Source organism: Lissotriton helveticus, chromosome 7 (assembly GCF_964261635.1).
Source record: "Lissotriton helveticus chromosome 7, aLisHel1.1, whole genome shotgun sequence".
Lineage (NCBI taxonomy): Eukaryota > Metazoa > Chordata > Amphibia > Caudata > Salamandridae > Lissotriton > Lissotriton helveticus.
The window spans coordinates 719,641,832-719,669,538 of record NC_136068.1 but is presented as its reverse complement, the minus strand read 5'-3'; the positions used below and the strand labels follow the sequence as shown (position 1 = coordinate 719,669,538).

General features: G+C 43.3%; 1 protein-coding gene across 1 annotated transcript in view; it reads right to left on the bottom strand.

Annotated features, from left to right (window-relative positions):
- Positions 1-27,707, bottom strand: part of LARS1 (leucyl-tRNA synthetase 1) — a 238,577-nt gene that overhangs the window by 21,437 nt on the left and 189,433 nt on the right. Inside the window, exons 27-31 of the mRNA XM_078653048.1 lie at positions 26,715-26,825; positions 20,025-20,135; positions 17,888-17,992; positions 8,949-9,044; positions 4,974-5,106 (exon numbers count right to left, since the gene is read on the bottom strand). Coding sequence (XP_078509174.1) covers positions 4,974-5,106; positions 8,949-9,044; positions 17,888-17,992; positions 20,025-20,135; positions 26,715-26,825 — 556 coding nt within the window. The remainder of the gene's footprint in view (positions 1-4,973; positions 5,107-8,948; positions 9,045-17,887; positions 17,993-20,024; positions 20,136-26,714; positions 26,826-27,707) is intronic.

Genomic DNA, 27,707 nt, shown 5'->3' with positions numbered 1-27,707 from the left:
GGTTCCAGTTCATGTCCAGTCGCCATTGGCCAGCTGATTAGTTGGAGGAAAAGTCCTCTTGAAGTTTGTTGTACCTCTATAGCTTTAAAGGAGATCAGCGCTATGACCCCTGGAGACCCCTTAATCCTGGGTACAAGACGGAACGTAGGTCTAGTCTTCTAGGCTCTTCTGAGATCTCAGAAAGAAGGTTCAGTCATGTTCTTTTCTTCCACTGGCTTAGGAGTGTTCTTAAGTGCCCAGAGATGACACATTTATCTGGCAAGAGCTAGTGGGTGGTAATGACCCTGAGGTATACCTTAAATAATGGGGTAAAAGTACCCGGTTTAGTCCTACCCACTTTGGGCATTTTCAAGATGGCCAAAGTCTTAAGCCACACTCAACTTGGACTTAGGACTTTGGAAGAGCGTACTATGGCAATCCAGGTGCTTTCCCATGTCTAACACGAATATCTAGGTTTAGGAAATCCCTATACCCACAAACTCAGACAGAAGTCTGGTAGAACAAAGCTGATCTTTCAGTAACCAGGCGCTGGATACACACAAATTGTTTTGGCATTCTATTTTCCTCCTTTGAAGTGTGCCCAAAGTTTCATATGAAAACCCTGAGAAGAACTGTGATGTCAACAAGAGGCCCACTGTGATGGAAGTCAGTCGGTTGGGGGCACAAAAGAAAGGTGCAGGCCTGGGTATTAGCTCCACCTGCTTGTAACAGGGTAGTCCTCTTTAAAGTAATGAATACCTTGGGCCGAACCCGTAGGCCATCCTGTCAAGGGCACAACACCACCTTCTAACACCCAAGGTCTTTTGTACCAATCATGAGAGCAAGTTCACAATTACTGAACTGCTAATTACTGGGTGGCTGAAGTGGAAGAACAAAATATTGAATTAGCTTCCAGGGACTTCAGGCAGGGCAAAGGTAACTTTTTAAACGTTATCTTTTCAAAATATTTATTACAAATCCAACATTACCAGTGAATGGTGATTCTAATAAATATTTCAGAGGGGCTTCACCAAGCTTGAGAAGATAGAAGTGTGATCGTGCTGGTCCTGCACGGCCCTTTATGGCAGCGAGAGGCTGTGATGCAAAGATCTGGGCTAACAACTTGCCCCAGCACGCTTCTTCAGCTGTTGTGGCCCTGTGCTGCGAACAGGAGATCAGAAAACTGACCCTTGGAATCACAGTCCATTCTCCTTTGCTAGCCAACAGGTTCAGCAAGTTCAATCCCATTGGTGCAGCCTCTCTTTGTGGGATCCTTGGTGCAGCAGGACAATCATTCTTTGGTCCTCTTCTCCAGTTCAATAAGATCTGAGTTCTGGGTGACAGGGGTGCCCTTTGTATGCTCAGACAATGCCCTCAGGATAAGGTGCAGTGGATAGCCAATGGGCTAACTGTTCCTCCAGACAACCTCTCCCTGCTAAATGTGGCGTCTGGCTATCCCTGGATGCACCATTCTGCCTACTTCCAACATGGGAGTACCCCTCACTTGGCTCCAGGAAGAGATAATACTGTGAGACCACCCCTAGAGCTCCCTAGCCAAAACCAGAGGTGTGGCTACAAAGGGGCTACATGTCCCTGGAAAACCAGTTTGGCAAGTGGCTTCACCTCTCCTTTTCGAGTACCAGCCTGTCTGCCTCATACAGAGCAGCCCCTCTCCCAAGTGGTTAACATTTGCCCTTCAAACGAGGCTTCTGCTTTGAAGCTCGCCTTTTGGGCGAACACTTGTGTGGTTCCCTGCCACAGTGAGTTAACACCTTAAACCCGCACAGGCTTCTGATGGAGCGAGGATGGAAACAACATTTTTTGTATACCCCTCGTGAAGTCACTTCTTCATAACAGTAACGTGTACTAATCGTGTGGTTTTGACAATAACCAACATAGAATAGAGTGCACACATAAATACACGTGGGATACTAATTTGCCTATGTTGCGAACTATAATTTACTAATTAAGTGAAGTTGTCACGCTAATCTTGTGCGCAAATGTCATATTCTAACCGAAATCTGTATGTATATGCTTTCTGTATGTCTAATTATGGCATAAATGATGGTGAATGGTGAGTAAACTATGCTTATGTGTTGCTATATCCGCTAGGTAATAACTAACTAGGTTACCTTAGAATGGGGTGAGGTAAACAGAAGGGCTATATTTTGAAAATTAACATTTAATTGTGTTTGTTTCTATAATAGTTCCCATTGTGGCCTATGCGGCCTAATCCAAAATGGAAGTTTTCCACGACTCAGAGTTTGAGATGATGTACGCATGCGCGACATAACTTGAGAGAAGTGCAAGCAGCCTGTGCCTGTACAGCGTGGGACAAGGACAGTGTGGCCTGGATGCTCGATTCGGTGCCAACAAATTTGAATGCCCTCATCATGAGCATGGGAAAGTTTGAAGAAATTGCAAATTAAAGGACACAAGCAGAAAGGACTACTAAGAGACAATAGAGACTTTATTTTTTGAATTATAACGATGACTTTGCGGAAATACGAACAATAAAGTGATGAGGTTATGCTCATCCACCCCCTGGATTAACCAATCAAAATAAAGAAAGACCCCAAAAGTTACAAGTTTTAGATAGATAAGTTAGGGAAAAAGGGTATAAAAGAGGACGTTTGGAAGTAAGAAAAAAGCGTGCTTTCCGATTTTATTTTGTACCACGACAGGCTGTCGGATTATTGAATTTTATGGTGCGAGGACTTTGACATTTTTCTGGACTTTAACTTTTCGAATGGGTGCGGAGTCCTGATGGTAGGTGAACATCAAGAAAGAATAGAGAGGTGGTTTTTGGGAACTGTTCTATCCTGATGCTGAGGTCCGTGTCCTGAAATCTTGGTAATATAATTATGCTTACTTTCCTGAACTGTTAAATATAAATGTTTGAATTTAATTTTTCTTTCTCTTTAGGTTATTAATGTTTTAAATGATTATTGAAATAGAATGAATAAAAGTAAGGTCATGCTAGGAGATTTTAACTCTAGAATAAAAAATAAATAAATGGACAATTAAGCAGGTCTTATTGTCCATTTGTTAACTTTTACTAGTAGATCCATTGACAATAATGGTGGAGTGTTTTTATGCATCTTGAAAATAAAACCATGGTAATATCGATAAACTGCAGATGTATATAGTGTATAAAATCCAGCAGCTCTCCTCTAGTCTTCACCAATCCTTGGAGTAGGGTGAATGTGTGTATAAATGACTCGCAGTGTTATGGGCCCCACTGATGAGTAATGTGAGAATAGCTCCTTAGGAGTATGGTGATGGTTTTGTAGGTAATTTCTAGTGCCGCACTGGATCACTTCCATTGTCTCCTTTTCTAGGAGTCGTCCGCACATCTCCCCAAGAGGGACGGGAGCGGTCTCAGGGACAGGCCTGGGTACGACCATGGACAGGCACAGGGGATTTAAGGCAACAAGGTGGCAACTTTGTAAAAGTTGCACACTGCAACAAATTACTTTAATTTAGACTTTGGCATCAAGTTCATCTTAATGCAACTAGTTTTTTGATACCTTACAGTATACATTTCATAGTGGACTGCTATGGCAACCTGTAACTCTGTACTCGCCAATCAGGCTAACAGACTTTCCACAGTAAAAATGACAATGGTAAGCTTAAACTGTTGGAACATGTAAAAACATGTGTGCCGCTTTTTTTTTTATAACATATTTTATTGGCTTTTTCATGTTAAACATAACATTTGACATTTCGGGTAAGTCATAGGATAAAGGCATATATTCTTTGCAACATACTTTCCGTTTCATACATCAAGTAGATTTCATTACTGTTCTATTCAAGGCTAACATTTCTCCAACATATCGGGTCATGGGTAGTTCTGAAATCAGACCCTCACAGAAGAGTGACATCTACATATATGTGTGCCGCTTTTTAATATCCATCACCCTGCCTTAGGGCTCACTTGGCTTGCCTTAAGGGTGACTTATGTACATTAAAAAGAGAGGACATGGATTTGCCATTACTTTAAAAGGCAAAGTCGAGTTAGCATCTATAAACTGCCCTCCCAGTCTGCAGTGGCAGAGTAGGAGCCATGGATTACCTTTGTCCCACCCAGAGTGGCACAACCAGTGCTGCAGTCCCTGGAGTGACCCTCTAACTTACAAGCCCTGGGGTACTATTTACTAGGGACTTGTAAATAAGTTAGCTTATGCCATTTGTGTACAAGCCATTTAAGATACGCACTTTAAGTTCAGGCACAGGCACTGAGGTCTGATTAGCAGGCTTCAGCGTACCCTTAGATTCGAAAAATCCACATCAGTCAAAACCTTTTTGGGATGACCATACAAAAAGAGGCATTTTCTTACAATACCCAAAGCTTTCACATCACTAACTTGACCTTATTACTAAGAGACTGTAATTGATCATAGACGTATTCACTTCTATTTCATGATATGATTGAACGTTTAGGACTGTGATTATATTATGCTTAAGTGATGAATTATGCTTAAAAAAAAAATCAATAACATCGTTTATTAAAAAAGTGCTTTTTTTCAGGCACTGTGCTCACCATTTAAACTTCTGAAAAGCACCTCAGCTCTCTTAAACAATAAAGCAATTAATTGAAAATGGCCAGAGTGAGGCATTCCTAGCAAATTGTTACAGTTTATTTGCAATATTTTGCCTCAGCTCCTGCTCTCAACCAAAAAAATCTAAAACGTATTAAAAATGTAAATATTGACCATAATGACCAATGTTTCTCTTCCATGGGAAATAAAATATGGAGCACATAGCCCTGGAGAGACGGTAAAAATGACTTTTTGTATCAAAAATGACGTCAGAGTTATCCTGCGGCCTCATGGAAGCACCCTCCCCTTCACCACTGTATCAACACGCACTCCACAGTAATCTTATCCACCTCTAGTGTATTGGGGAATGAGTTCTGCGCTTTAGTGCTGCAAGTGAACCGGTAGACCTCACTTATTTATGTGGGCTCCATCACAACGCAGACTGGATTTTACCTTTAATTCCTCTGTCCATCTTCATCAGCCGTCGGATGATCACATCCCTGCCATCTCCTTGCCGGACTTCAACCCTTGCAGAGAAGTGCCCATTAGCAGGTTGAGGATTGATGAAGAAAACGGGGACCCCGGGCTGTGAAGAAGCAGGGGGAAAAAAATCAGAAAAGAGATCAGAACAATGACACAGGCTGGAGACAAAGCTCACGGTCAGCTTCAGGAACACACCTTCTTTTCCTCTGAAGTATGAAAGAAGACTGCTTATAGTAAAGTCATGGAAAAAGGTATTTACAAAACGACTGAACAGAATAAAAGATTTGTTCCCAAAGAAAACTACTTCGTAATCAAACGAAACGGCGTTCAGTGGTACTTTATTCCATAGGTGCAATTTCAGCACCAAGTTGGCATGAGCAGCAGAGGCATGCAGTGTTGTCTTCGGAAAATTAGTAAACTGTTCTCTAACACTACACGACACAGGATGTACCACTATTCAGCATGAGGGTGTGTTCATTATCATGAAAGACAAGAGTAACAGCACAGTACTATCTACGCTTGAGCCAACAAATCGTGTTTAGCTGGATGTCCTGAACTTATTTCTACTAATCTGAAAGACCCTAGCCATTAGCCAAGCAAAATATGGCTCAGGGATCGATTTGCAACAATCCAGCCTAACTACAAATCTTTTCAATCCAGTGGAGAAGGTGTGAGAAAGTTTGCAGCAAGGCAAAAGCCATTTCAGATTTCTGCCCATAGAAAAACTGTCCCACAATTAAATTCATGAAGGCATCCTACCACTGACACACTAATGTTAGGGGCTGACCTCTGCAAGAGCGTCCTTAAATAGTATGTTAGATTAATGGGCTACGCCTACTTCTACTGGTTGTGGTTGCAATGTAAGAATGGGCATCAGGATGAGTAGAGAACATGCACTGAGGAAATTCGCTCAAGGAAATGTTTTACTGCAGGTACTGTAATCTATCTCAGCACTAATAATGACCTTTCCAAAATCTTACCCACCAACAGGGGAACTCCAGATTGAAAATAAAGCAAGACATGTGCTCATATGCCAGAAAAACTGGAGTGAAAAGTATTTGCATTGACCCTGCTTATGTACTTCTGATATCATGAGGACTGGTTCATTAATCATAACTGAACAGTCTGTAGAAACATGTTTTTGCTTGGAAGGAGAATATGTCAAGAGCATATAAGTAGGTGCTATTTTGACTCTTCAATCACTGCTTGCTTTACTCGATAAATGTTGGTATCCCTATATAATGCCATGAAACTTCACGGCTGCTGCAGGACTGTCAGTGGCCAGCTTATGATTTACAAACACGTTCCCAAAGCTTGCCAAACGTTCCAAATCAGGTCCGTGCACATTACCCAGTGATATATGCTTAGCGCTTGTCACAGCCTACTTGATTTCATACTTTCATACTATGGTTCTGGATTTTAATCTAAAGGGTTTTTTCCTTTGACTTTAGTTGGTTGTCTGATGTCAGATAATGAATTACTTTGCGCAGAACTCACTTTATTCAAGAAAAACAAGTTCAGATTCTTTGTTAAACAGAACCTTCCTCCCAGGTAGTCGTTTATTATTGTAGACCAAAGTCTCAGATGTATCAAATACAGCAGAAATAAGACGGCAATTGAGTTGCTCCCGAACTCACGTTTCATCAAGCCACTAAACACAACATAACAAATAGGGCAGATTATGCTGCCCACATCAAAAATAGTAAAGATACACCCCAATGCCAGCTATCACCACAATCCCAAGAGCATGTGCCACCAAGACAAGCCAAACAGTAAACATATAAAACATCTTGCATACAAGTAGCACAGACACGCTACAACGTTAGCTATCATGTTGCATTCCACAGCACGATCCCTCGTCACAGAAAACAGAAACAGCAAAAGTAATTCTCTCTAAAATACATATATATATACATACATACATACATACGTATACACACACACACACACACACATATATATATATATATATATATATATATATATATATATATATAATATCTTTGCTCCAGCATTGCACCGAGTCCTTGCACTCACGGGCGGGTGCTCCTTAGCGGATGGTGCCCTCCGCAATATTACTGCTCCCAGATTCCTGCGGTACTCCCCGCAAAGAAGACAAGCACTCAGGGTGGCGAGCTCAAAGATTTATTTTGGAGCTCACAGTGTCCAGATGCGTTTCGGCATTCGCCTTTGTCGATGGTAACATGGCGGTGCCGAAACGGCCGTTTTTTATGTTTACTTTTCCATAGAAATTGTTAACGGACAACAAGTTAATTCATCATCGCCATCTTGGAACATGCAAGTCATCACAGTTCATTCAACACATAACCACATAAATAAGTGAATGCATTGGCATACAATTTGCATTTTGTGTAATATTTGGTCTCTTAATATATATCATATTTTTCTTCAAACCAAAATCACAATCATAATCTCGCCCACAGATGGGCACTCCGGAAGTGTTCACTTCCGCTGTCTACATGATACCGCCCTGAATGGGCATATGCCATGTGAACCTTTGTCCAATCCTGTCCCTCGGCGGTCACACAATGTCCGTAATCAATAGTCTATATCACAACCATCCTATCTGAATTCATTATTCACATTTCCTTTCCACAGCTCCCTAGTCACCCAGATGTACAGCCAATTCCTCATGTGTGTTAAGACCTCCCAGGGTCTTGGTTTGGAGGTCGATTATGTACCTTGATTCCAACCTCCTAAGGGTCATAAGCCTGTCCCCACCCCTGGGGTTGATAGGTACATGATCTAAACAGAAATAAGTCAACAGGTCCCTGTCTCCTTTATGTAGATTCTTAAAGTGTCGTGCCACAGGGTACGTCATATCGCCGTTCGCTATCGCCCTGGCATGTTCTAACACTCTAATCTTCGCTTGATGGATGGTACTTCCTACGTACTTCAACCCACACGGGCACTGCAAGCAGTACACCGTATAGGGAGTAGTACAAGTTAGGAATTTGCTTATTGTTTTCGGTTTTTCTATCCCTGGTATCTTGTAGGTAGCAACTTTCTTGCTTCTTTCACAGGCTTTGCATTGATTACAGGGATGAAAACCTTTCACATCCTTAGCGAAACCCTTCTGTTCCTTCTTCTTATAACTACACGTGAGGCTGTCTCTGAATGATCTGGCTTTTCGGAACGTCAGGAGGGGTCTCCTTGGAATCTCCATTCCAATGATAGGGTCCATCTGCAACAGGCCCCAATGTTTCCTGAATATCTGCCTGAGTCTTGTAGCATCCTTTGAGTATGTGGTGATCATCCTAAAGCCCACATTCTTTTCTGCTTTTTCTTTTCTTCCCTGAGCTCGGGGTTCTAACAGTTCTTCCCTTTTCTGATGATCTACTCTGTTCTTAGCTTTCCACAATGTCTGCACAAAATGCAAATTGTATGCCAATGCATTCACTTATTTATGTGGTTATGTGTTGAATGAACTGTGATGACTTTCTATGTTCCAAGATGGCGATGATAAATTAACTTGTTGTCCGTTAACAATTTCTATGGAAAAGTAAACATAAAAAACGGCTGTTTCGGCACCGCCATGTTACCATCGACAAAGGCGAATGCCGAAACGCGTCTGGACACTGTGAGCTCTAAAATAAATCTTTGAGCTCACCACCCTGAGTGCTTGTCTTCTTTGCGGGGAGTACCGCAGGAATCTGGGAGCAGTAATATATATATATATGTATATATATATATATATATATATATATATATATATATATAGATATATGCAATTCTCAGGACACCACAAAGACCTTAGCCCCAACCAGCGGTATACATGCATTTGAGTCAAATTCACTTCCTTCCTGACTAGAACATTAGTGAAAATACATTAAAGCTCAACAGTTGATATTTTGTTTACTGACAGGCAGCCGAACTGCATGTAGACCGCTTTAAATATATATAGCAAATCCTCTTCTCACTTACTTCTGTCCTGAACACTGAAAATGGCTTCCCGGGACAACAATCTTCTCGTATTTTGTCATCGGCTTCTGAGGCGAATTTCACTTCAATCTGATCCAGCTGGGCATGTAATGGGAAACAATTAGAGGGACTTAGAAACTACACAAGAAAGCAGAACATGCATATCATCACAAACTGCTGACGAGATTCAGAGCTTCGATTCTGGCTACATGGCTGAACAGCGCGTTTTTATGGCACTGTGATTTCACAGGAGGGTTTAGCTTTACCAATAGGCATGTTTCCCCGCAAAGACTAGGGCAAAAAGAACAGATGATGGAGGGAATGCTGAATTAATCCAACATTCACCCCCAGTCACAGATCTGGGTTAAATTCATTGTTTGTTTGCACGCCCGCCATTCCAGTTTGGACCCAACCAAATGCAAATCAGTCTTGAACCTGTACCCCATGGGAACGGTCCTGCCCGAACTTCCAGGTCAGGTTCTCCCTGGATCAGAAACAAGCATCATGGGACCGGTTTCGGGGTAACACCCCTCATCAGCCAGGCTAGCTTGAATCTGGTGGCACAGCGAGCATGGGACCCACGTCTGGGCATACCCTTCCCACTTAGGGCGACAAATGCAAAAAGAACAGATGATGGACGGAATTCTGAAGTAATCAAACATTCACCCCCAGTCACAGACCTGGGTTAAATCCACTTGATGCAAGCTATCTTGGCTGATGAGGGGTGAAACCCCGAAACCGGTCCTAGGATGCTTGTTTCTGGTCCTGGGAGGACCTGGCTTGGCAATTCGGGCTTGACTGTTCCCATGAGGCACAGGGTCAAGACTGATTAGCATATGGCCCGGTCTAAACTGGGGTGGCACGGTGAGCAAAGGAATGATGGATTTGACCCAGATCTCTTGACTGGGGGTGAATGTTTTGATTTGTTCTGCATTCCATCCATCAATTGTGCATCTTTTGCTTTCCCGCAAAGACTAGGGTCACACCATAATAGATCAATCAGGAATGCAGTCAAAACTAAAACCAAACTTAAACCTCGAATACGCATTGCACACATTTTCCTAGGGATCCTAGATAGCTGTCCTGAGGTTGGTTATTTAATTAAGAGTTCTTGGACGTTGACAGAAAACAAAACCACCAAGCAGGTTCCTTATATTTTCAAGCTCTTCCTCACACACATCATATTGTTTCAAACTAGGTACTTTTCCCATCTTCCACCGACAATCAACGTAAAGTCTTCGACATTAGTCAGGTTGGTGTGATGTCAAATGTGATAACTAACAGTTTATTAGTAACTAAGTATTGGGCCAGAAAGAAAGAAAGAGTGGTCTATCAAAATTCATGTTAGTTTCATTGAAAAGGCAGAATTACAAGAAAGAAAACAATCTTTTATAAACCCATTCAAAAGGTGATTAGGTTGTAATCTTTATTTATAGATTAGCAGAGAAAGCATAGCGCAATCCAGAGTGTAACAAGACCTCAGTATATTTACACATTTCACTAAGCCTGTCATCCACATGCAAAGCTAATTAGCTTTAAAGTGAAATTACAACCCAATATAATGCTAACCATTATGAAGTGACGCCCAGTTGCTCAGGGGATGGAAAGGTGGAAGAAAGAGGATAGCAGAGACACAGAATCAGTAGAAAGTAATACATTACTCAAAATACCTTGTCTTTCATTGCCCTTCCCTCAGGGAAGTTCATGTGAAATTCCTTACGGGCTGTTGATGAACCAGCATCCAAGCATGTAAAGCAAATACTGAAGAGCTGCTTTTAATTTAACTGGATAGTAGTTTTAATCCTGGATCTATCTTGCACACTTTTTTAAATAGCCACAAGATCCTTTTTCCTAGCCATGTTATCAAATGGGTACTGCCCATCACTACTTTCATAAGCAGCAAAGTCTACTGTATCTTTTCGGAGTCCCTGCAGAGTGCAGATCACCATCATTGCCCACTGCATTGCCGGACGAGCGGCGATGTCTGCAAGGCTTTGAAAGCAGATGCGATTGTTGAGGTATGTTAGGCCATTGTTATTTACTGCCTTGAAAGTGTGGATGAGGAGTTTGAATTGTGCTCGTTGTTGAATGGGGAGCCAATGGAGCTTTTTCAGGTTTGGTGCGATTCGAGTGTAGCGTGGGAGGTTGGGAATGATCACGGCTGCCAAGTTCTGAATGGTCTGCAGCCATCTAGTTAGTTATTTGTTGAACCCAGCATAGAGGGTGTTGCCGTAGTCCTGTTTGCTTGTGACCATGGTTTGCCATGACAGTGTTTCAGGGAGCTGATTGGGAACCACTTGAAAATCTTCCTCAGCATCTGCAGAGTATGGAAGCATGAAGCAGTGATGGCACTGACTTGGGCAATCATGTTGAGTTTGCCGTCGATGATGATCCAAAGGTTCTTGGTGTGGGTGGTAGTGGTGGGGGCAGGTGTTAGTCCTAGCTCTGTTGCCCACCAGGTGGAGTCCCACAGTGATGTGCTCCTACTGAAGATCATGATTTCAGTCTTGTTGGTGTTCACCTTTAGACAGTTGCACTTCATCCAGTGTGCAATATCAGTCATGCAGGCTTTGGAATTGATCCGGGTACTGGGGTCTGGTCTGTAAGGGAAAAATGAGTTGTGTGTCGTCAGCACAGGAGAAGACGTTGATAGCGTGAGAGTGGATTATGCCAACTAGAGGGATCATGTATGCGCTGAAGAGGGTCGGGCTCAGTGAGGATTCTTGTGGAACTCTGCAGATAAGATTGAGGGTGTCCGAAGTGTACGTTGCCAGGCTGACTGTCAGGAAGAAGCAGATCCATCAGAGTGCATGTCCTTGAATTCCAATGTCAAAGAGGGGTTAGGTAAGGATGGGGTCGGAGACTGTGGCAAATGTTGCAGAGAGGTCCAGGAGGATGTGGGCATCCCTGCCTCCTCTGAGAGTCATGCGGCTGTCATCGGTGGCAGCAATGAAAGCAGCTTCCATGCTATGATTGGGACTGAAACCAAACTGAGTGGTGTTGAGAAATAGGTGATCGTTGAGGTATTCGGTGAGGTGTCTTTAGATAATTTGTCTAAGCCCTTGGCCGGGAATGGAAGCAGGGAGATCAGTTTATAGTTGGTTAGCGTTGAATGTTCCATAGAAGGTTTCTTCAGCAATGGGCGGACAGTTACGTGTTTTCAAGAATCTTGATAGGTCATGGAAGGGGTGGATGTATTCAGAATGGGTGTGAGAATGGCACCGATAGGTTGCAGTACTCTGGAGTAGTCATGGTGGTGGCAGGTTCCAATGCAGCCTGAGTGGCTAGACTTCATGGTGGTGGCGGTTTCTTCTGGGGTGATGACAGGCCATGGTGTTAGCATTGGTTCTTTGGATAAGATCGGGAGGCATTTGGCAAGGTCTGTCGAGTCCGGTTGTGAGCTAAATTACCTGTAAATGGCGGTGATTTCGTTAGTGAAAAATGGAGAGAGATTGTTGCAAAGGTCCTGTGAGTAAGTGATCGAGTTGTAGGAAGCTGATGGTGAGGGGAAACTATCACAATGGCGAAGATTTCTTTGCTTCTGATGTTGCTGGCATTGAAGCGGTCCGCCAGAATGGTACGTTTGGTGATCCATATCATTTTGTGCTAACGCTCAGGGCGGATTCGATCCTGCTCCTGTCTGCAATGACCTTGCCATTGGCACTCCAGTTGTTTGCAGTGGCGTTTCATAAGGAGTAGTTTCTTACCTGTAACTCCAGTTACAATAGTTACGCACATGGGGGGACTATTCACTAGATTATGACTATACACAGAGATCCCCTACTAAAGAAGTCTATATTCCTTTGTGTACCAACTGGCCTGTAGTTTGGATCTTGTTGCATTGTTGTGTGTGACGGTGGCCAGGAGTTTGGTGCAGATTGTGTTCCAATTGTTAAAATTCTTGATGACTTTGGGGAAGCTGTTGCTGTGTTCGGGTCAGTGGGTGTTGAGGGCAGTGTTCTAGTCCTTGTCAGTATTGCTGTTCCAGTTTTAGCAGGCTGGTCCAGCAATAGTGCATGTTTGTATGGACTGGGACGGGGATGCTGAACTTGACAAGGGTGTTGTCTGTCCAGAAAACTGGTGCGGGCTCATTGACAGAGATGCAGCCAAAGTTGGTGAAAATATGGTCCAGGAGGTGCCCAGCAAAGTGGGAAGGTCCCTTTACTTTTTTGCACCCTATATGCTATGCTCATCTTCTCCAGCATCGCCAAAGTAAGTGGTACTGTAGCAATCAATGAGGGGCCAGCATGCAATCTTAACTGGGTTCTCCTCAGCAGGTTGTCCTAAATTTCATACCGAGTACTCAGTTTCAGATGATATTTGTAACTATGTTCTTACAGTCTCGAAATTCTGACTTGGCCACTCTGCTGTGATTGTAACTGCTGTCATTTGACCACTGAACTTTCATCAGTCTCCTCCACATTCAAGACTTGAACAGCCTTAACATCAAGTTTTTTTTCCACTGTCTTAATTGCAGCTTTAATCATACCTTTAAGTTTACATATAGGGCATTGCCTGAGCGCAACAGAGTTTTTTTCCGTTGGCAAGATCATGGTTGTCAGCAGGATCATAGTTCCACTCTTTATGACCCTTACTTTGGAGGCGAGCATGCAGATTAAAAACACCTCTCTGCTTATTTTCGTCCTCGCCTTCATAGTCAGGCCAGCTCTCCACTTTCGGAGAATTAAGATGTAATGGCGAGACGAAGGGTGTCCTGAACTCAGGCAACACTCCAGCTGAGGGCAGAATCACTTTAGGAAAACACCCTCCTTCGTATTTAGGGGGGACACCTCTAATCTCCACAAAGGGCTGAGAAGATCAGAGAGCTAACTGAGAGAAAACAGTCTCTCTGCATGCAGTCCAGCAGCCGCCAGTACCTCTGGCAAGCCCTTTAGAGCTCACACCATAAAGACCCGATGTCACAGGTCCACTGCAGCTTTGATTAATCACTGGCATCCATTGCCTGGTCATGATGAACTCCTTTCAGCCCCATTCACGATTTCTCCTGACCTATCAAGGTTCCAGGGCCCTGGCTAGTCCAAGCTGATTTCAGATGTTTTAGCAGTCATGGGACTTTCTGTCATGAGCACCACCTGCACAATCCCAAAACTAATACTTTTCTTCTTGTACTATGATGATAGAGCATGGAAAGGGGGCTCAGCAGACCTTAAGGCATCCTTGCACATCCACCACATTCAATGGAGCAGACAAGATGCCTTGAGCCCCTTTATACAGGCCACATTCACATCACACCATCCTGGACCCCGGCATTCCTTGCCTCTCCAAGTAAAACAAACAAAGTTATGAAAGTTGAAAAAATGCTTGGAATAATCTTTGCCACTGGATTCAAGCAAGCCGGGCTGAAGACGGCTGTAATGCCAGAAACCGGTCCTCGGAAGCTTGTTTCCGGTCCAGGGAAGGCATGGCTTGGCATTTCGTGCTGGACTGTTCCCATGAGGCACACAGTCAGACTGATTTGCATATAGCCATGTCTGAACTGGGGTGGCAGAGTGGGCTAAAGAACGGTGATGGATCAAACCCAGATCTTTTGACTGGGTGTGAGTGTTTGATTGGTTCAGATGCTCCGTCCATCACCACCCCCTTTTTTTACCGCTTTGGCCGCCATAAGTGTGGCAGGGTATGCTCAGACGTGAGTCCCTTGCTCCCTTTGCCACTGGATTCAAGCAAGCCAGGCTGAAGACGGCTGTAATGCCAGAAACCGGTCCTCGGAAGCTTGTTTCCGGTCCAGGGAAGGCATGGCTTGGCAGTTCGGGCTGGACTGTTCCCATGAGGCACAGGGTCAGACTGATTTGCATATAGCCATGTCTGGCAGAGTGGGCTAAAGAACGGTGATGGATCAAACCCAGATCTTTTGACTGGGTGTGAGTGTTTGATTGGTTCAGATGCTCCGTCCATCACCACCCCCTTTTGTACTGCTTTGGAATAATCTCAGCCACTGGCAGTCCCTCGTAGCCGCACTCCAGTCCATTGGTTTTTGTCCACTATGCCACTCTAGACAGAGACCTTCTTTATGCAAATTATCCATTGTCCTGTTTCAATGATAAAAGTCTAGCCCAAATGCCAGATTCCCCTCCAGACTACAACAAAAGCAACTCCACACCGGGTTCGGTCTGCTTATGTCTCATTAGTGAGGTGTACCTCAAATCCTGTGACAGAATAAGCACTGAACCCATGCCTAGGCATATTCAGAGAATTCAGGACATCTACTCAAAAAGGTGATGGCAGGATTGCTTTCATTATTCTTACCCACTGCTGGCTGCTCAGGCCACATTCCAGTCCTTCATTTAATTGCCTCACAAAGTGGCAGATTACATAGAAATGGATTACACTGAGGGTGCTTGTCTTGTGGATTAAATGGGAATTTAGGTAGAAACAGGCATTTAAATATTACAAAGGATGCTTCAATGTAACTCATTATTATGGAGGTAGATAATATGGCACCCTTCCTGAACCTCTTCTCTGAAAGCTGCTTTTGCACTACCCTGATAGTCTATTGCTTGAAGGCACATGTTGGAGCGCATATAAGGAAGGGCCTTATGAAATATCGTGGCCATTATGAAAAAGGGACACAACTCTAGGACAGCACACCGAGAATAGGATCAAAACTTACCAGAGCCTTGAAGAATTCCATGAGCCTGCCTCTTCAGATAGTTCTGTGTACGGGTTTCATACTAATTCACCACTAATCCTTTATGGGTTCTGGAGTAGCGTTCTACTCGCTGAAAAAGCGGTTCAATACACCAACAGGGGTATATAAATGCAAACCTTTTTCCATCTTCTATCCCTCCACTATCCTTCTCAATCGAAATAACTGACTAACATATCCATCACTGAAATTACTTTCATATTTCACTATACTAATTCACCACTAATCCTTTTTGGGTTACGGAGTAGCGTGCTACCTTCAGAAAAAGCGCTTTGACGCCTCACCAGGGGTAGTAAGCGCTATATAATGCGATACAATACTATGAGCATATAAATAATCAGAAATGTTATGGTGAAAAGGGGAATTTTAGGTCTATGAGGATGAATGGACTGGTTCTTCTTCACTATTACAGAGGATGTGGGCCGGGGAAAACCGGATAGATGCATCCCAGGGGATACATGAAATTTAGCTGGTATCAGTGGGTATGGTTACAGTGCACCATGTATAAACGAGCATAAGAGTTAAGTGGTATACCATAGCAAATACTGCCAACAGAAAAAATAGTATGTATGAAAAACAAAGCCCTGCCTAAGCTTTCACCAGTGCAGTGCCCCAGTCTTCTAGTAATATTTTCAGGTCGCGGCCACTAACAGTGAGCTCATGTAGGACCACTTTGTTGCAGTTTGATGCAAAAAAGGGCTTTCGGGAAAAAAAAAGTTATGTTTTACCTGCTTGAAAAAAACCTTCATTATAAATTACTTTTTTATTCCCTAAAAAAAGATTTTTTCTCCCACAATTAGAGACAAACATGTCCAATTTTAAAGCCAAATCTGGATTTCTGTAACAAATACTTCGAGTATACATGTTCCAACACTAGCAGATCTCTCTCCAACGAACTGTTATTTGCACTTCTGAGAACAGTCACATAGTATGTTAGGCACTACTTGCACTAGAGCTCTATGAATGCATACAATAACTGCCAGAAGAACTTGCATTACATTTAGTCGCCTACACTGATCTAGAGAAACATAGGAGGGCCATCCTAACAGATCTGAAGTACATACAGCAAACAAAAGATCTGAAGGAGCCTTGATGCTCAGATTAATTGAAATCAGCACAAGACTTGATTCTAAATAAAATTGGTCTTCTCACATGTTTGGTCTGATACTGCTGCTTGCAACTGTTGTTACTAGCAGGAAAAAGATTTCTGTTCAATTTAGCAACAACTAAACTTATGTGACGAGAGTACCTTTAACATACAAGACAGAGACCCTCCATTAGTCAGCAAAGTCACCCAATACTTAGGAAATAACACTTTTATTAATGTACAAATGGATTTGGGGGCAAACTCTGCAATTTGCAACATAACCATTTTTGCAACTGCAAGATCCAATGTCAAAATGTACGAATGGTACTCTACTACTTACTGTAATCCAGAAGGTGGACAGGGGCATGAATGGGGCATCCAACTCCTTCCTACGATTCACAATGTCATCTATCAATGTTCTGAGACCGCAATTGTAGTTGTAGTTGCAATCCACTGACCAGACTCAGACTGGTCAAAGCACGTGATATGGATTGCAAAGTGGAAGATGACTGACGGATAGTTTCTACTTTGTAAATTACAGCTTTGGGCAGTGGAAAGAGAAGACAAAGGAACAGCATCACAACCTTCCTTTGATTTTTTTTTAATGCTGCCTGTCACTTAAAGGGACCAGCGCTCAACTCAGAAAAAAATCTCATCACATAATTATGAATGTAGGGATTGAGGACTCCTGTCTCTCACAGGCCTCCATGTCTGTATTCACAGGCATTACGCGGAATTTGCAAAATGGATTCCTGCCTCATTAGTACTTATGTGGCACGGTTCTGCAAATCTTACTGAATGGGTATTTTGAGATGCAATTGTCTTGTACATCATTTACAGTATGAAATAAAGGTGAGGTCGTGAAGCAGTCGTTGTACAAAAACATCAACTTCTTTGTGATCCCACTGTCAGACGTTGGGCCTCAAGTTTGTAAGGCGAACTTAAGTCATCCAGCATTAAATAGTAAGTTATATAGTGCATTACTTTAACCAAATGGATACTTCTAATTTATTTAAGGTTTTAGCTGGTTCTGACACAAATGAAGTTTGTGGTAGTCAAACTCCACAGTTGACAATTAAGTAATTAGCTTTGTGACTTCTGCTGGCACCGCTGTCGAGAGCCAAAATCATGAGGCCACTAAAATTGATCAATCCTGACATCATGCATTAAAGCCCAAAGAAGACTAACCTCCAAGTTACTGGTCAGATAGACAATGTTCTCCATCAGCACCGCCTGCTCATCGAACTCTAGCACCAGGTCCAGTACCCGTGGTCCTTTCTTCTCCAGATTTTCCTGCCACAAGTTAAGGAAGTTAAGTTGCGAAGTGAAACATGGTTGAGGAAGAACTGCAATATCTAATGCAATATTTAAAAGACATCCAGAATTTCCAGGATCATCTACCACATTCCACTCAATCACTTTTCATATGTGTATTTGGGGTATCGAAGCTTGCGTCAAAAAACCCACAGCATGCCAATAGGGAACATTCAACTGACACAGAAAGTTTGCCTAACCACCGTTGACGTACTTAGCAACCAGTATGGAAAAATGTCCAGGGTGCACGTTTTTGACAATATGCATGCATTGATTTACCAAATTATGGTTGCCAGCAACCAAACTCAGATGCCAGATCCAGAACTATAAACCACCCAACCTCTTTGCTTCCTATAGACCAGCTCCTCACCTACTGATACCGAAAGGCCACATCCATCAGCCAACAACATGGCAGAGCTGATGGTTCTGATAATGTACGCAACTACAAGACTCACTGGGAGAATCAGATTGTAGGAGAGAAAACAAGGCCGTGAGTGTCCTTTACAAGCTTTCCCAATCAGCCTCATCTCCACCTGTACAGAATGTGGCAATCTATTCTGCTCCAAAGGCCTATGTCGTTTCCTAAAGCCAAAGTAAGCTAAAAACCAAAGGAAGAAATACTATTGAAAACACACTTCCCAGCACCACATCATGGCATGCTTGTAGGGGAAAACACGCTCTACATGTGAGTATTCCATTCCATGGAAGCGTAGTGCTGTTAGCCCAATGCAATTACAGGATTTAACAGTTATTGTTCCAAAGGTTGCAGTAGTGTGTTTTTTTGTTTACTGAATGTAAAAATTTCCCATCTTGGTTTTCATAAAACACACTAAGATCAGCACTGATAAGTAGGGTCTTTGCAAGCAGCACATATGGTGCAAAAAACAGAAATGTTCACGGAGGAGTTTCTGGCATAATTCCTGTGATGAAGCGAGCTTTCACAAAGAGTGAATGAAACTCCTTGACGGAGCATGTGTTCACATGGAACCTGTTAGTGGGGGAACTACATAGGTTTTCTATGCAGGACTGTAAATATGTGGACCACTAAAAAGGTGTGTTGTAAACGTTTTAATAGGCATTTGTGAGTGGGATTTAAAAAACAAAAAGAGTAGTCAAGAGGATCACTGACAAGAATCTTGGAGCTGGTGTTCTACACAAGATCAGATGTGCAGAGATCTTAAAAAGCAGATCAGCATTGGGGGTCTGCACACATCCAAAGACTAGAAACTTCAGAAGCCTGGCAACAAATCACGAAAGGAGGAGGCCATGCTGGGCTATGTTGGGCACTTCTACAAGCAAACACCAGTTGCTATTAATATTTTGGTGCACAACTACTAGAAGGAACTATTAAGGGGTGTCTCCAAACAAAGGTATTTGGCTGACACCTGTACAAGGTTAATGAATGATGTTTGTAGTGTCAAATTTGGCACGCTACCGCTTTAGGAGCTGATAACTGCTACCTAGCATTGCTTTGTTGTAACCTCAAACCCGGCCAGCAGCTGTTACTGTTTTGGGTGTTTCTTCTCTTACTGACCATTAAAACTGGGTTTACACTGGTCTAGCATCAGAGCAGCTATGGAACTGATCCCTCGGATGCAGGTCACACACTTACATTTAAATGGAGGTTTTGAATGCGATGAATTCACTAGCCTAATTACCCTTAGTAAATGTTCATGCACAGGGTGCAATGAAGGGTCACTGCATCGATCCCAAGTCGGGCACAGGGGATTATAAGAAACCAAATACAAGAGCCACACGGATGTGCCCGTCAAGCCCACTTGATTGTTGTCTATCCTTGTACCACAGCCCCCTGGTGCTAGAAGATGGGTTAAATACGACGAGAGAAAACGTCTGCTTTAACAACAAGACTACGAGCCACCACTATGTACATTACCAACTAAAGTGATTGTTGCATTGGGGCCCTCATCAGAAAGCACAGCCTCAACAAACATGTTTACTTCTTGTACAGTCCACTCCAAGGTTAATGTGTCACAATCTCACTCCAGATTACCTTAATCATAGCAACGAAAGGCATCACTCGCTTCATGTACTTCTTCAGCTCTGGCAGGGCGTTCAGCTCAGTGGCGATAACCTTGTTGTCTGGAAGCTGTCCTCCACAAGCCTGAAGGACAACAGAAGAAGGCATGAGGAAAGCTTAATTTACTATTAGATAAACCACCTAATGTAATGTGATCATCTTAAATATTCTCCAATTCCCTCTTAGACCCCACCACCCTACCTCTAGCATGGACAGCCCCATTTGGCCTTGAACTGCCAGTTCCCATATTAAAGCATGTCAAATGAACACTCCTTGCAAAGTAAGGTTATGGCAAGTAGCTTTATTGAGAACAAACATCTTCTTTGAAACACAGGTTCACAGTGATGCACAGCAGTGTCATCAGATTAATTATGTGGGTAAATGTTGGGAAACGTCAGTCCATAATTCCTTTTGATTGCTTTGTGAAAACAACATCTCTATACTCATGGTTTTCAAAAAGCAAAGGGAATAATGATCCCATTGACCCCGCAACGCTGCTAACTTAACATATGGGAGCCCACGGATTTGAATCACATTGACCAAGATTGGGTGACACTGGGGACGACCTTAGCCAAACGTAACATAGATCAGTGCTGGGGATCAGAACTCTCCCCAACGCACCAGCAATGGTGTCGAGACATGGACCACGCAATGGTGACAGAAAAATCTGCCTACACACACACACACACAGAGGCTGCCCCAAAAAATGGACGAGAGTGTGGGGAAAGTGGGATCATCATCAGGGAGATATCTGCGAACCCCCCCACCAGAACTGGAATCAGACGACAGTGACTAGCTTGGACAGATTGACGGGGCATGCCCAGCCACACTGTACGCCACCCAAGGGACATGGGGGGGTATATAAAGCGCATATTCTACTACGTTGTACTGTGCCACGCTTAAATGACTCAAGATTGTTGTTGATGCATGCCATCACAATTTATTTGCTGTACTACATAACTGTTGATGCAACTCAATTTTCAATAAAAATCTTTTAAGGAAAAAAAAAAAAGCAAATGGAAAAAGGAGGTTCCTGTATGATATGGCCACTAATGCAGAGGGAGCTTTGAGTGACAATACAAAATTCATCAAACCCCTTTCAGGTTGGAGCACAACCTCTACAAGATATCCACAGACATGCCTTAGTATCTTCACTGTATTAGTAAGCAATGAATATCTCCCGCCCAGTAAGTGCAGGATTGCAGAACATATTTTTAAAGATAAATCAGACTTTTCCATATTTCTTTTTAGAACGCGCTTCCTTTGGAAACATTACAAAAAGGGGGTGGTGATGGACAGAGTATCTGAGTTAATCAGAACACTCCTACCCAGTCAACAGATCAGGGCTTTATCCATCACCGTTTTTTAGCTCACTGCACCATCCCAGTTCAGAACCTGGCTATATGCAAATTAGTCTGTCCCTGGCCCAGTGCATCATGGGAACAGGGCAGACCAAACTACCAAGCCAATTCTTCACTGGAAAGGAAACAAGCTTCCGGGGACCGGTTTCTGGCATTACAGCCGTCTTCGGCCCGGCTTGCTTGAATCCTGATGGCGCAATGCGCAAGGGACTCATGTCTGAGCATACCCTTCCACACTCATGGTGGCCAAAATAATTACAAAAAGGGGGTGGTGATGGACAGAGTATCTGAGTTAATCAGAACACTCCTACCCAGTCAACAGATCAGGGCTTTATCCATCACCGTTTTTTAGCTCACTGCACCATCCCAGTTCAGAACCTGGCTATATGCAAATTAGTCTGTCCCTGGCAGAAACCGGTCCCCGGAAGCTTGTTTCCTTCCCAGTACAAGAATTGGCTCGGTAGTTTGGTTTGCCCTGTTCCCATCATGCACTGGGACAGGAACAGACTAATTTGCATATAGCCAAGTTCTGAGCTGGGATGGTGCAGTGAGCTAAAAAACGGTGATGGATCAAGCCCTGATCTTTGGACTGGGTAAGAGTGGTCTGCTTAATTCAGGCACTCTGTTCATCACCACCCCCTTTTCTGAATCATTTTGTCCACCATAAGCGTGGAAGGGTATACTCAGATGTGAGTCCCTTGCTCATTGCACCATCAGGATTCAAGCAAGCCGGGCCGACGACGCCTGAAATGGCAGAAACCGGTCCCCGGAAGCTTGTTTCCTTCCCAGTACAAGAATTGGCTTGGTAGTTTGGTTTGCCCTGTTCCCATCATGCACTGGGACTGGAACAGACTAATTTGCATATAGCCAAGTTCTGAGCTGGGATGGTGCAGTGAGCTAAAAAACGGTGATGGATCAAGCCCTGATCTTTGGACTGGGTAAGAGTGGTCTGCTTAATTCAGGCACTTAGTTCATCACCACCCCCTTTTCTGAATCATTTTGTCCACCATAAGCGTGGAAGGGTATACTCAGATGTGAGTCCCTTGCTCATTGCACCATCAGGATTCAAGCAAGCCGGGCCGACGACGCCTGAAATGGCAGAAACCGGTCCCCGGAAGCTTGTTTCCTTCCCAGTACAAGAATTGGCTTGGTAGTTTGGTTTGCCCTGTTCCCATCATGCACTGGGACAGGAACAGACTAATTTGCATATAGCCAAGTTCTGAGCTGGGATGGTGCAGTGAGCTAAAAAACGTTGATGGATCAAGCCCTGATCTTTGGACTGGGTAAGAGTGGTCTGCTTAATTCAGGCACTCTGTTCATCACCACCCCCTTTTCTGAATCCTTTGGAAACATTAGCTGAATTTTATGGCAAGGAGGCACACAATATATACAGCCCACCTTAACTGTCTCATATACAAGGTAAGGACACTGCGTACCTTGGCTCGTACAGACCCCTGTTATTACTCAATTTCGATTACAACATTTTTGGCCAAAATAATTGCTCTTCGATTATCGCTCCTGTTGGAGTTCATCATTTCACCCGCCGAGTCAGGTTTTCTCCCACACAGATCCACTTCCTTAAATCTTCAAACTCTGTTGCGCATTCTTCATAGGATCAGCCCTGAAGTCCCAGCTGCCGCAATTTTGTTGGACGCCGAGAAGGCATTTGACTCCCTTGAGAGGCCCTTTTTCATATCGGTTATGCGCAGGATGAGGATGCCCAAGGGATTCATTGCTACCATAGCTTTATTATATAGTAATCCCTCCACCAGAATATGCATGAATGGTACACTATCTCGCCCCTTTTCTTTATCCCGTGGCACATGCCAGGAGTGCCCCCTGTCGCCGTTGTTGTTCATTCTCACCATGGATCCCTTCGTTCGACATTTTAAGGAGAGCCACTTGCAGCGGGGACTCCAGTTCAACACCGGCCCCCTATTAGTCTCTCTGTATGCTGACATTGTCATTTTATATGTTCGGGTACGCCAGAAAAATCTGGAACCTCTGATAAGTGAAACGATCAGACTCTGACGATTTCCTGGTCTACATATTAATTGGCGCAAATCAGTTACATTCCCCTTGACTCCCAGCATGAAGCAGTGGGAATGCAAATTCCCACTGGAATGGTGCACTGACTCCACCAAGTATTTGGGTATCCATTTGCATTTAGACTCGGCTCAAATTATTCGTCTCAACTATGGCCAGGCGGTTATCGCCCTGAGGTCGCAGGTGGAGAGATGGCTGCGACTCCCATTGTCTATTGCCGGTTGGGTCGCATTGATTAAAATGATAGTCCTCTCCGAATTTTTATATTTGTTTAACAACATCCCTATCCCCCTGCCAAATAGTTATTCGATTAACATGGAGTTCCTGACCACAAGCTATACTTTCTCATGGCCCAGTGCAGTTACACACATGCCTGGTTCCGCCAGAATTCCTTTTCTCCATCCTGAGGCGAATTTTGCGCTTCCTAACGCCCTGTCTGTTGTGCTCCCCAGGGGCATACCCAGGGATCCTAATGAGAACCAGACGGTGTCCACCACCAGTTAGGCCTCGGACAAACTGCAACGAACTATGGGAGCTTTCCTATTATATGCATCTGCCTTGCGGATTACCAACCCCCAGTGGATGCCCATCATGGGCGAAAGACTAGTACAGCGCACTCTTACCTCCTTTAAAATCGTCAAATTTGGTGATTTATTCCCAGGTGGCCATGTGTTCTCCATGACTGATGAGGATCGCTTCCGCACGGCCACTTTTATGGACCACTTCGTTATGCATAGTGTCCGCTCAGCGGTGCAGGCAACTTTCCCCAGCTTTCGCGTAGAACCTGAATCTTTCGTCCCCCTATCCATTATCATAGAAACTCAGGGGGGTAATATTTGATTTCCAAATTATATAAAGCGTGTTCGGCGCTCCTCCCCATTAACGACGCCAAATTCGCGCTAGGCATGGGAGGCCGACATGGGACACCGCATCTTGGATGACCAGTGGGGAAAGTGCTGTGAGGTCACTAAAAATGTCTCATTAAATAGTCGGCATAGGTTATTGCTCTATAAATTTCTGCGTAGAATGTATATTACGCCAGAAAACTCCAATAGAATTGATCCATTCAGACTCCATTACTGTTTGAAGTGTAAGGCTCCACATGCTGATTTTACACACCTAACATGGACATGTCCCAAACTACTGCCATACCGGGAGGTGATACATCTAACATTAGGACACATGCTTAACCTCACTCTCGCCCCTATCCCTGAAGTGGCACTCTTGGGTTATGTTATGAACATCCCCAAAGGAGTGCGGAGATTTGCTGCTATTGGATTTCTGCTCGCCAAGAGAGAGATCGCTATTAACTGGGGAGGAAAAAGGGCTACCACTTTGCAGAACTGGTTGAATAGTTTGGCTTATTGTAGTACAAATAGTGAGACTTATGCTTGCACGTTGCCACGCGCCTCACGCCCTAAAGACATCTTGGGGCCATTCAGAAGTTACACAGAGGCTGCACGCCGGACACTTGACTCGCTGCTAGAGGAGGGGAGAGAACCGACTGAAGTAGGGTGAACTTACACGGTATGACATCCTATCTTATGCTTGTTATTACACTTTTTCAATTACTACTCTCATGTAAAGCCTCTTGGGTCGCGACATCTGGGCTGTGGCATCAATATTTAATTTGTTGGACTTATTGGTGGGTAGTGGAATCTAGCCAGGTCAAAGAAGCAAATATAGACATACATAGTGCTCCCATTGGAATATTACTCTAATTGGTGTGTTTTTTTTTATTCCTTTTGTAGCCAAGGTATGAACAGTGTGCACTCATGTTTTCGATCAATGTACTGTTGTAAAATGGTAAATAAAGTTATTAAAACAAAAAAAAAGTTATTGTATATAAAATAGAAAGAAAGGTTACCCATCGGTCTCCTGTCCAACTTAAGACTAAGGCATGTTTTATACTGAAAATTATGTTATGTTATTAAAACGTATATAGCGCGCTTATACCCGTAGGTGTCTTGGAGCTTTCAAGCTTAAACATACTACGCCAAGACAGCTCATTTCTAAAAAGCCACGTCTTAAGTTGTTTTCTGAAATCGAGGAAGGTAGGTATCATGCTGAGGTATAATGGGAGAGAGTTCCACTGCTTGATGGTATTATAACTGAAGCTCCTACCACCCCAGCTCGTCCTTATGATTCTAGCAGTGGTCACCAAGCTGGCGTTAGCTGATGTAAGAGGTCTATTTGGAGAGTACCAGCTGAAAACATACCAAAGAAATTTAGGAACTTCTCTATGCAGTGCCTTGTGAGCAATGAAGAGTGCCTTGAATTTAATGCGCTGGCAGACAGGAAGCCAATGAAGGTCCTGGATACCTGTCCTTGCAGACTGATATTTAGGAATGTCCAGGATTAATCTAGCTGCGGCATTTTGTACCACCTGCAACTTCCTAAGTAGTCTGGCTTAGAGGTTCATATATAGACCATTGCAATAGTCCAATTTGGACAAAACTAGCAAGGCCACAACCGTTTTTCTCTTGTTTTTTTGGAATGAAGGGAAGGATTTTTCTTAAGGTTTTGATGGTAATATAGGAAGAAGAAACAACCTTGGAAACCTGGGTCTCAAAATTAAGTTTTTCATCCATACTATAGCCAAGATTCTTGGCTTTTACTACTGGTGTAGGAGGAGAGCCCATGTTGTCTGGCCACCAAGCCGGAGACTAAGGTGGAAAGAGATTACCAAACAATACCACTTCAGTTTTGCGCGAGTTCAGCTCCAAGCAATGCCTACTCATCCAGCTACTAAAAGCAATCATACAGTCATGTAGTTTACGGGAGTGATTAACATCCTTATTCACTGTCGAAAGTACCAGCTGGGTATAGTCAGCATAGTAAGTGGGAGTCAAATTAAAACTTCTAATCAGCGGGGCAAGTTCAGAGACATATATGTTGATAAGCGTTGGGCTCAACGAGGAACCTTGAGGAACCCCACAAGGCATGACAAATGGCAATGACTTAAACTTACCTAGATGTACCGTTTGGGATCTGCCTGATAAGAATGATGTTAAAAGAGAGAGGGTCTTTCCTCCTAACCCTATGGTTTTCAACCGTGGGATCAAAAGAACATGGTCCACTGTGTCAAATGCTGCGGATATGTCCAGCAGATACAGAGCTGCTGTCCCTCCACCATCCAATGTCGTGCGTATTTCTTTCGAAGCTATTTTCAAGGCAGTCTCAGTGCTATGATTTGCTCTGAAACCTAAATTAAATCAAAAAACGCCACTCCACTTCCTCTGACTTGTGCCTTTACCTTGTGGTGCTTGCGCAGAACGGACAGGGTGGTATGCTGCCAGGGGGGATAGTTCTTTGCCACATAGATGGTACAATGAGATGGTCTCTGTGGGGGCTGCTTGTCTACCTTCTACGGGAAAAGAAGAAAAAGAATTACTATCACAGCAAACGCTAAAGGGCTACTTTGAAAACAAAATGGTTTTGCCTTCATGAACGTAATCATACTGTGGCTTAATAAACATTTTCTATTGGCTACCATAGCACAGTTTAGGGTGCATTCTTAAGTGCTAAAAGCAGTGTCCGGCTCACACTTAGCCTAGCTTGATGAGTTCAAGGACCAAACGTTAAGCAGCGACCAAAGAACTCCTCTTCTGCAGTCCGGATGCCATTGTTGTCTGAGATTCCCGAACTCCTAGGGCAGTAGCTATTAACCTTTAGACTTGTGGGGACCCCCAATGAATGACTACTGGACAAAAGGGGACCCTTACTTAAGCAATTTCTACGAATTGACCCTCAAACCAACACATAAAACTACAGAAACAAGTATACATTAAACAAAATATATAAATTATGAAATGTTTACTTTAATACACAGAGAAAAGATAAACAAAAATTTAAATTTTAATAGAAAGTTTGGAGCGTTTCAAAATGTGGATGTATGTCTAAAAGACAAAGTAATCGGATAGGCTCTAGCATATTGCAGTGACTTTTTTGCTTCTAAAGTACACTTTTTTGCCCGTGCACATCAGTTCTTTAATTGAGGTCACCATACTAAAGTTTGCTTTACTTGAACTGCTGTCACGAATCATGCTAAGAATACCAACTTAATTTTTAGCTTCCAATTTTAAAATTCTTTCACATTTATAGAACGTTTTAACATTGTCGTTTTAAAGTACATATACTTTAGTAATCTGCTAATATAAATTTAATCATTTAAGCAGTTGATCCTAAAGCTTGAAACTGCCTCCTTCTCCACTCTTCTTGAATTTTGCTAGAAGCTGAAGACCTGGCT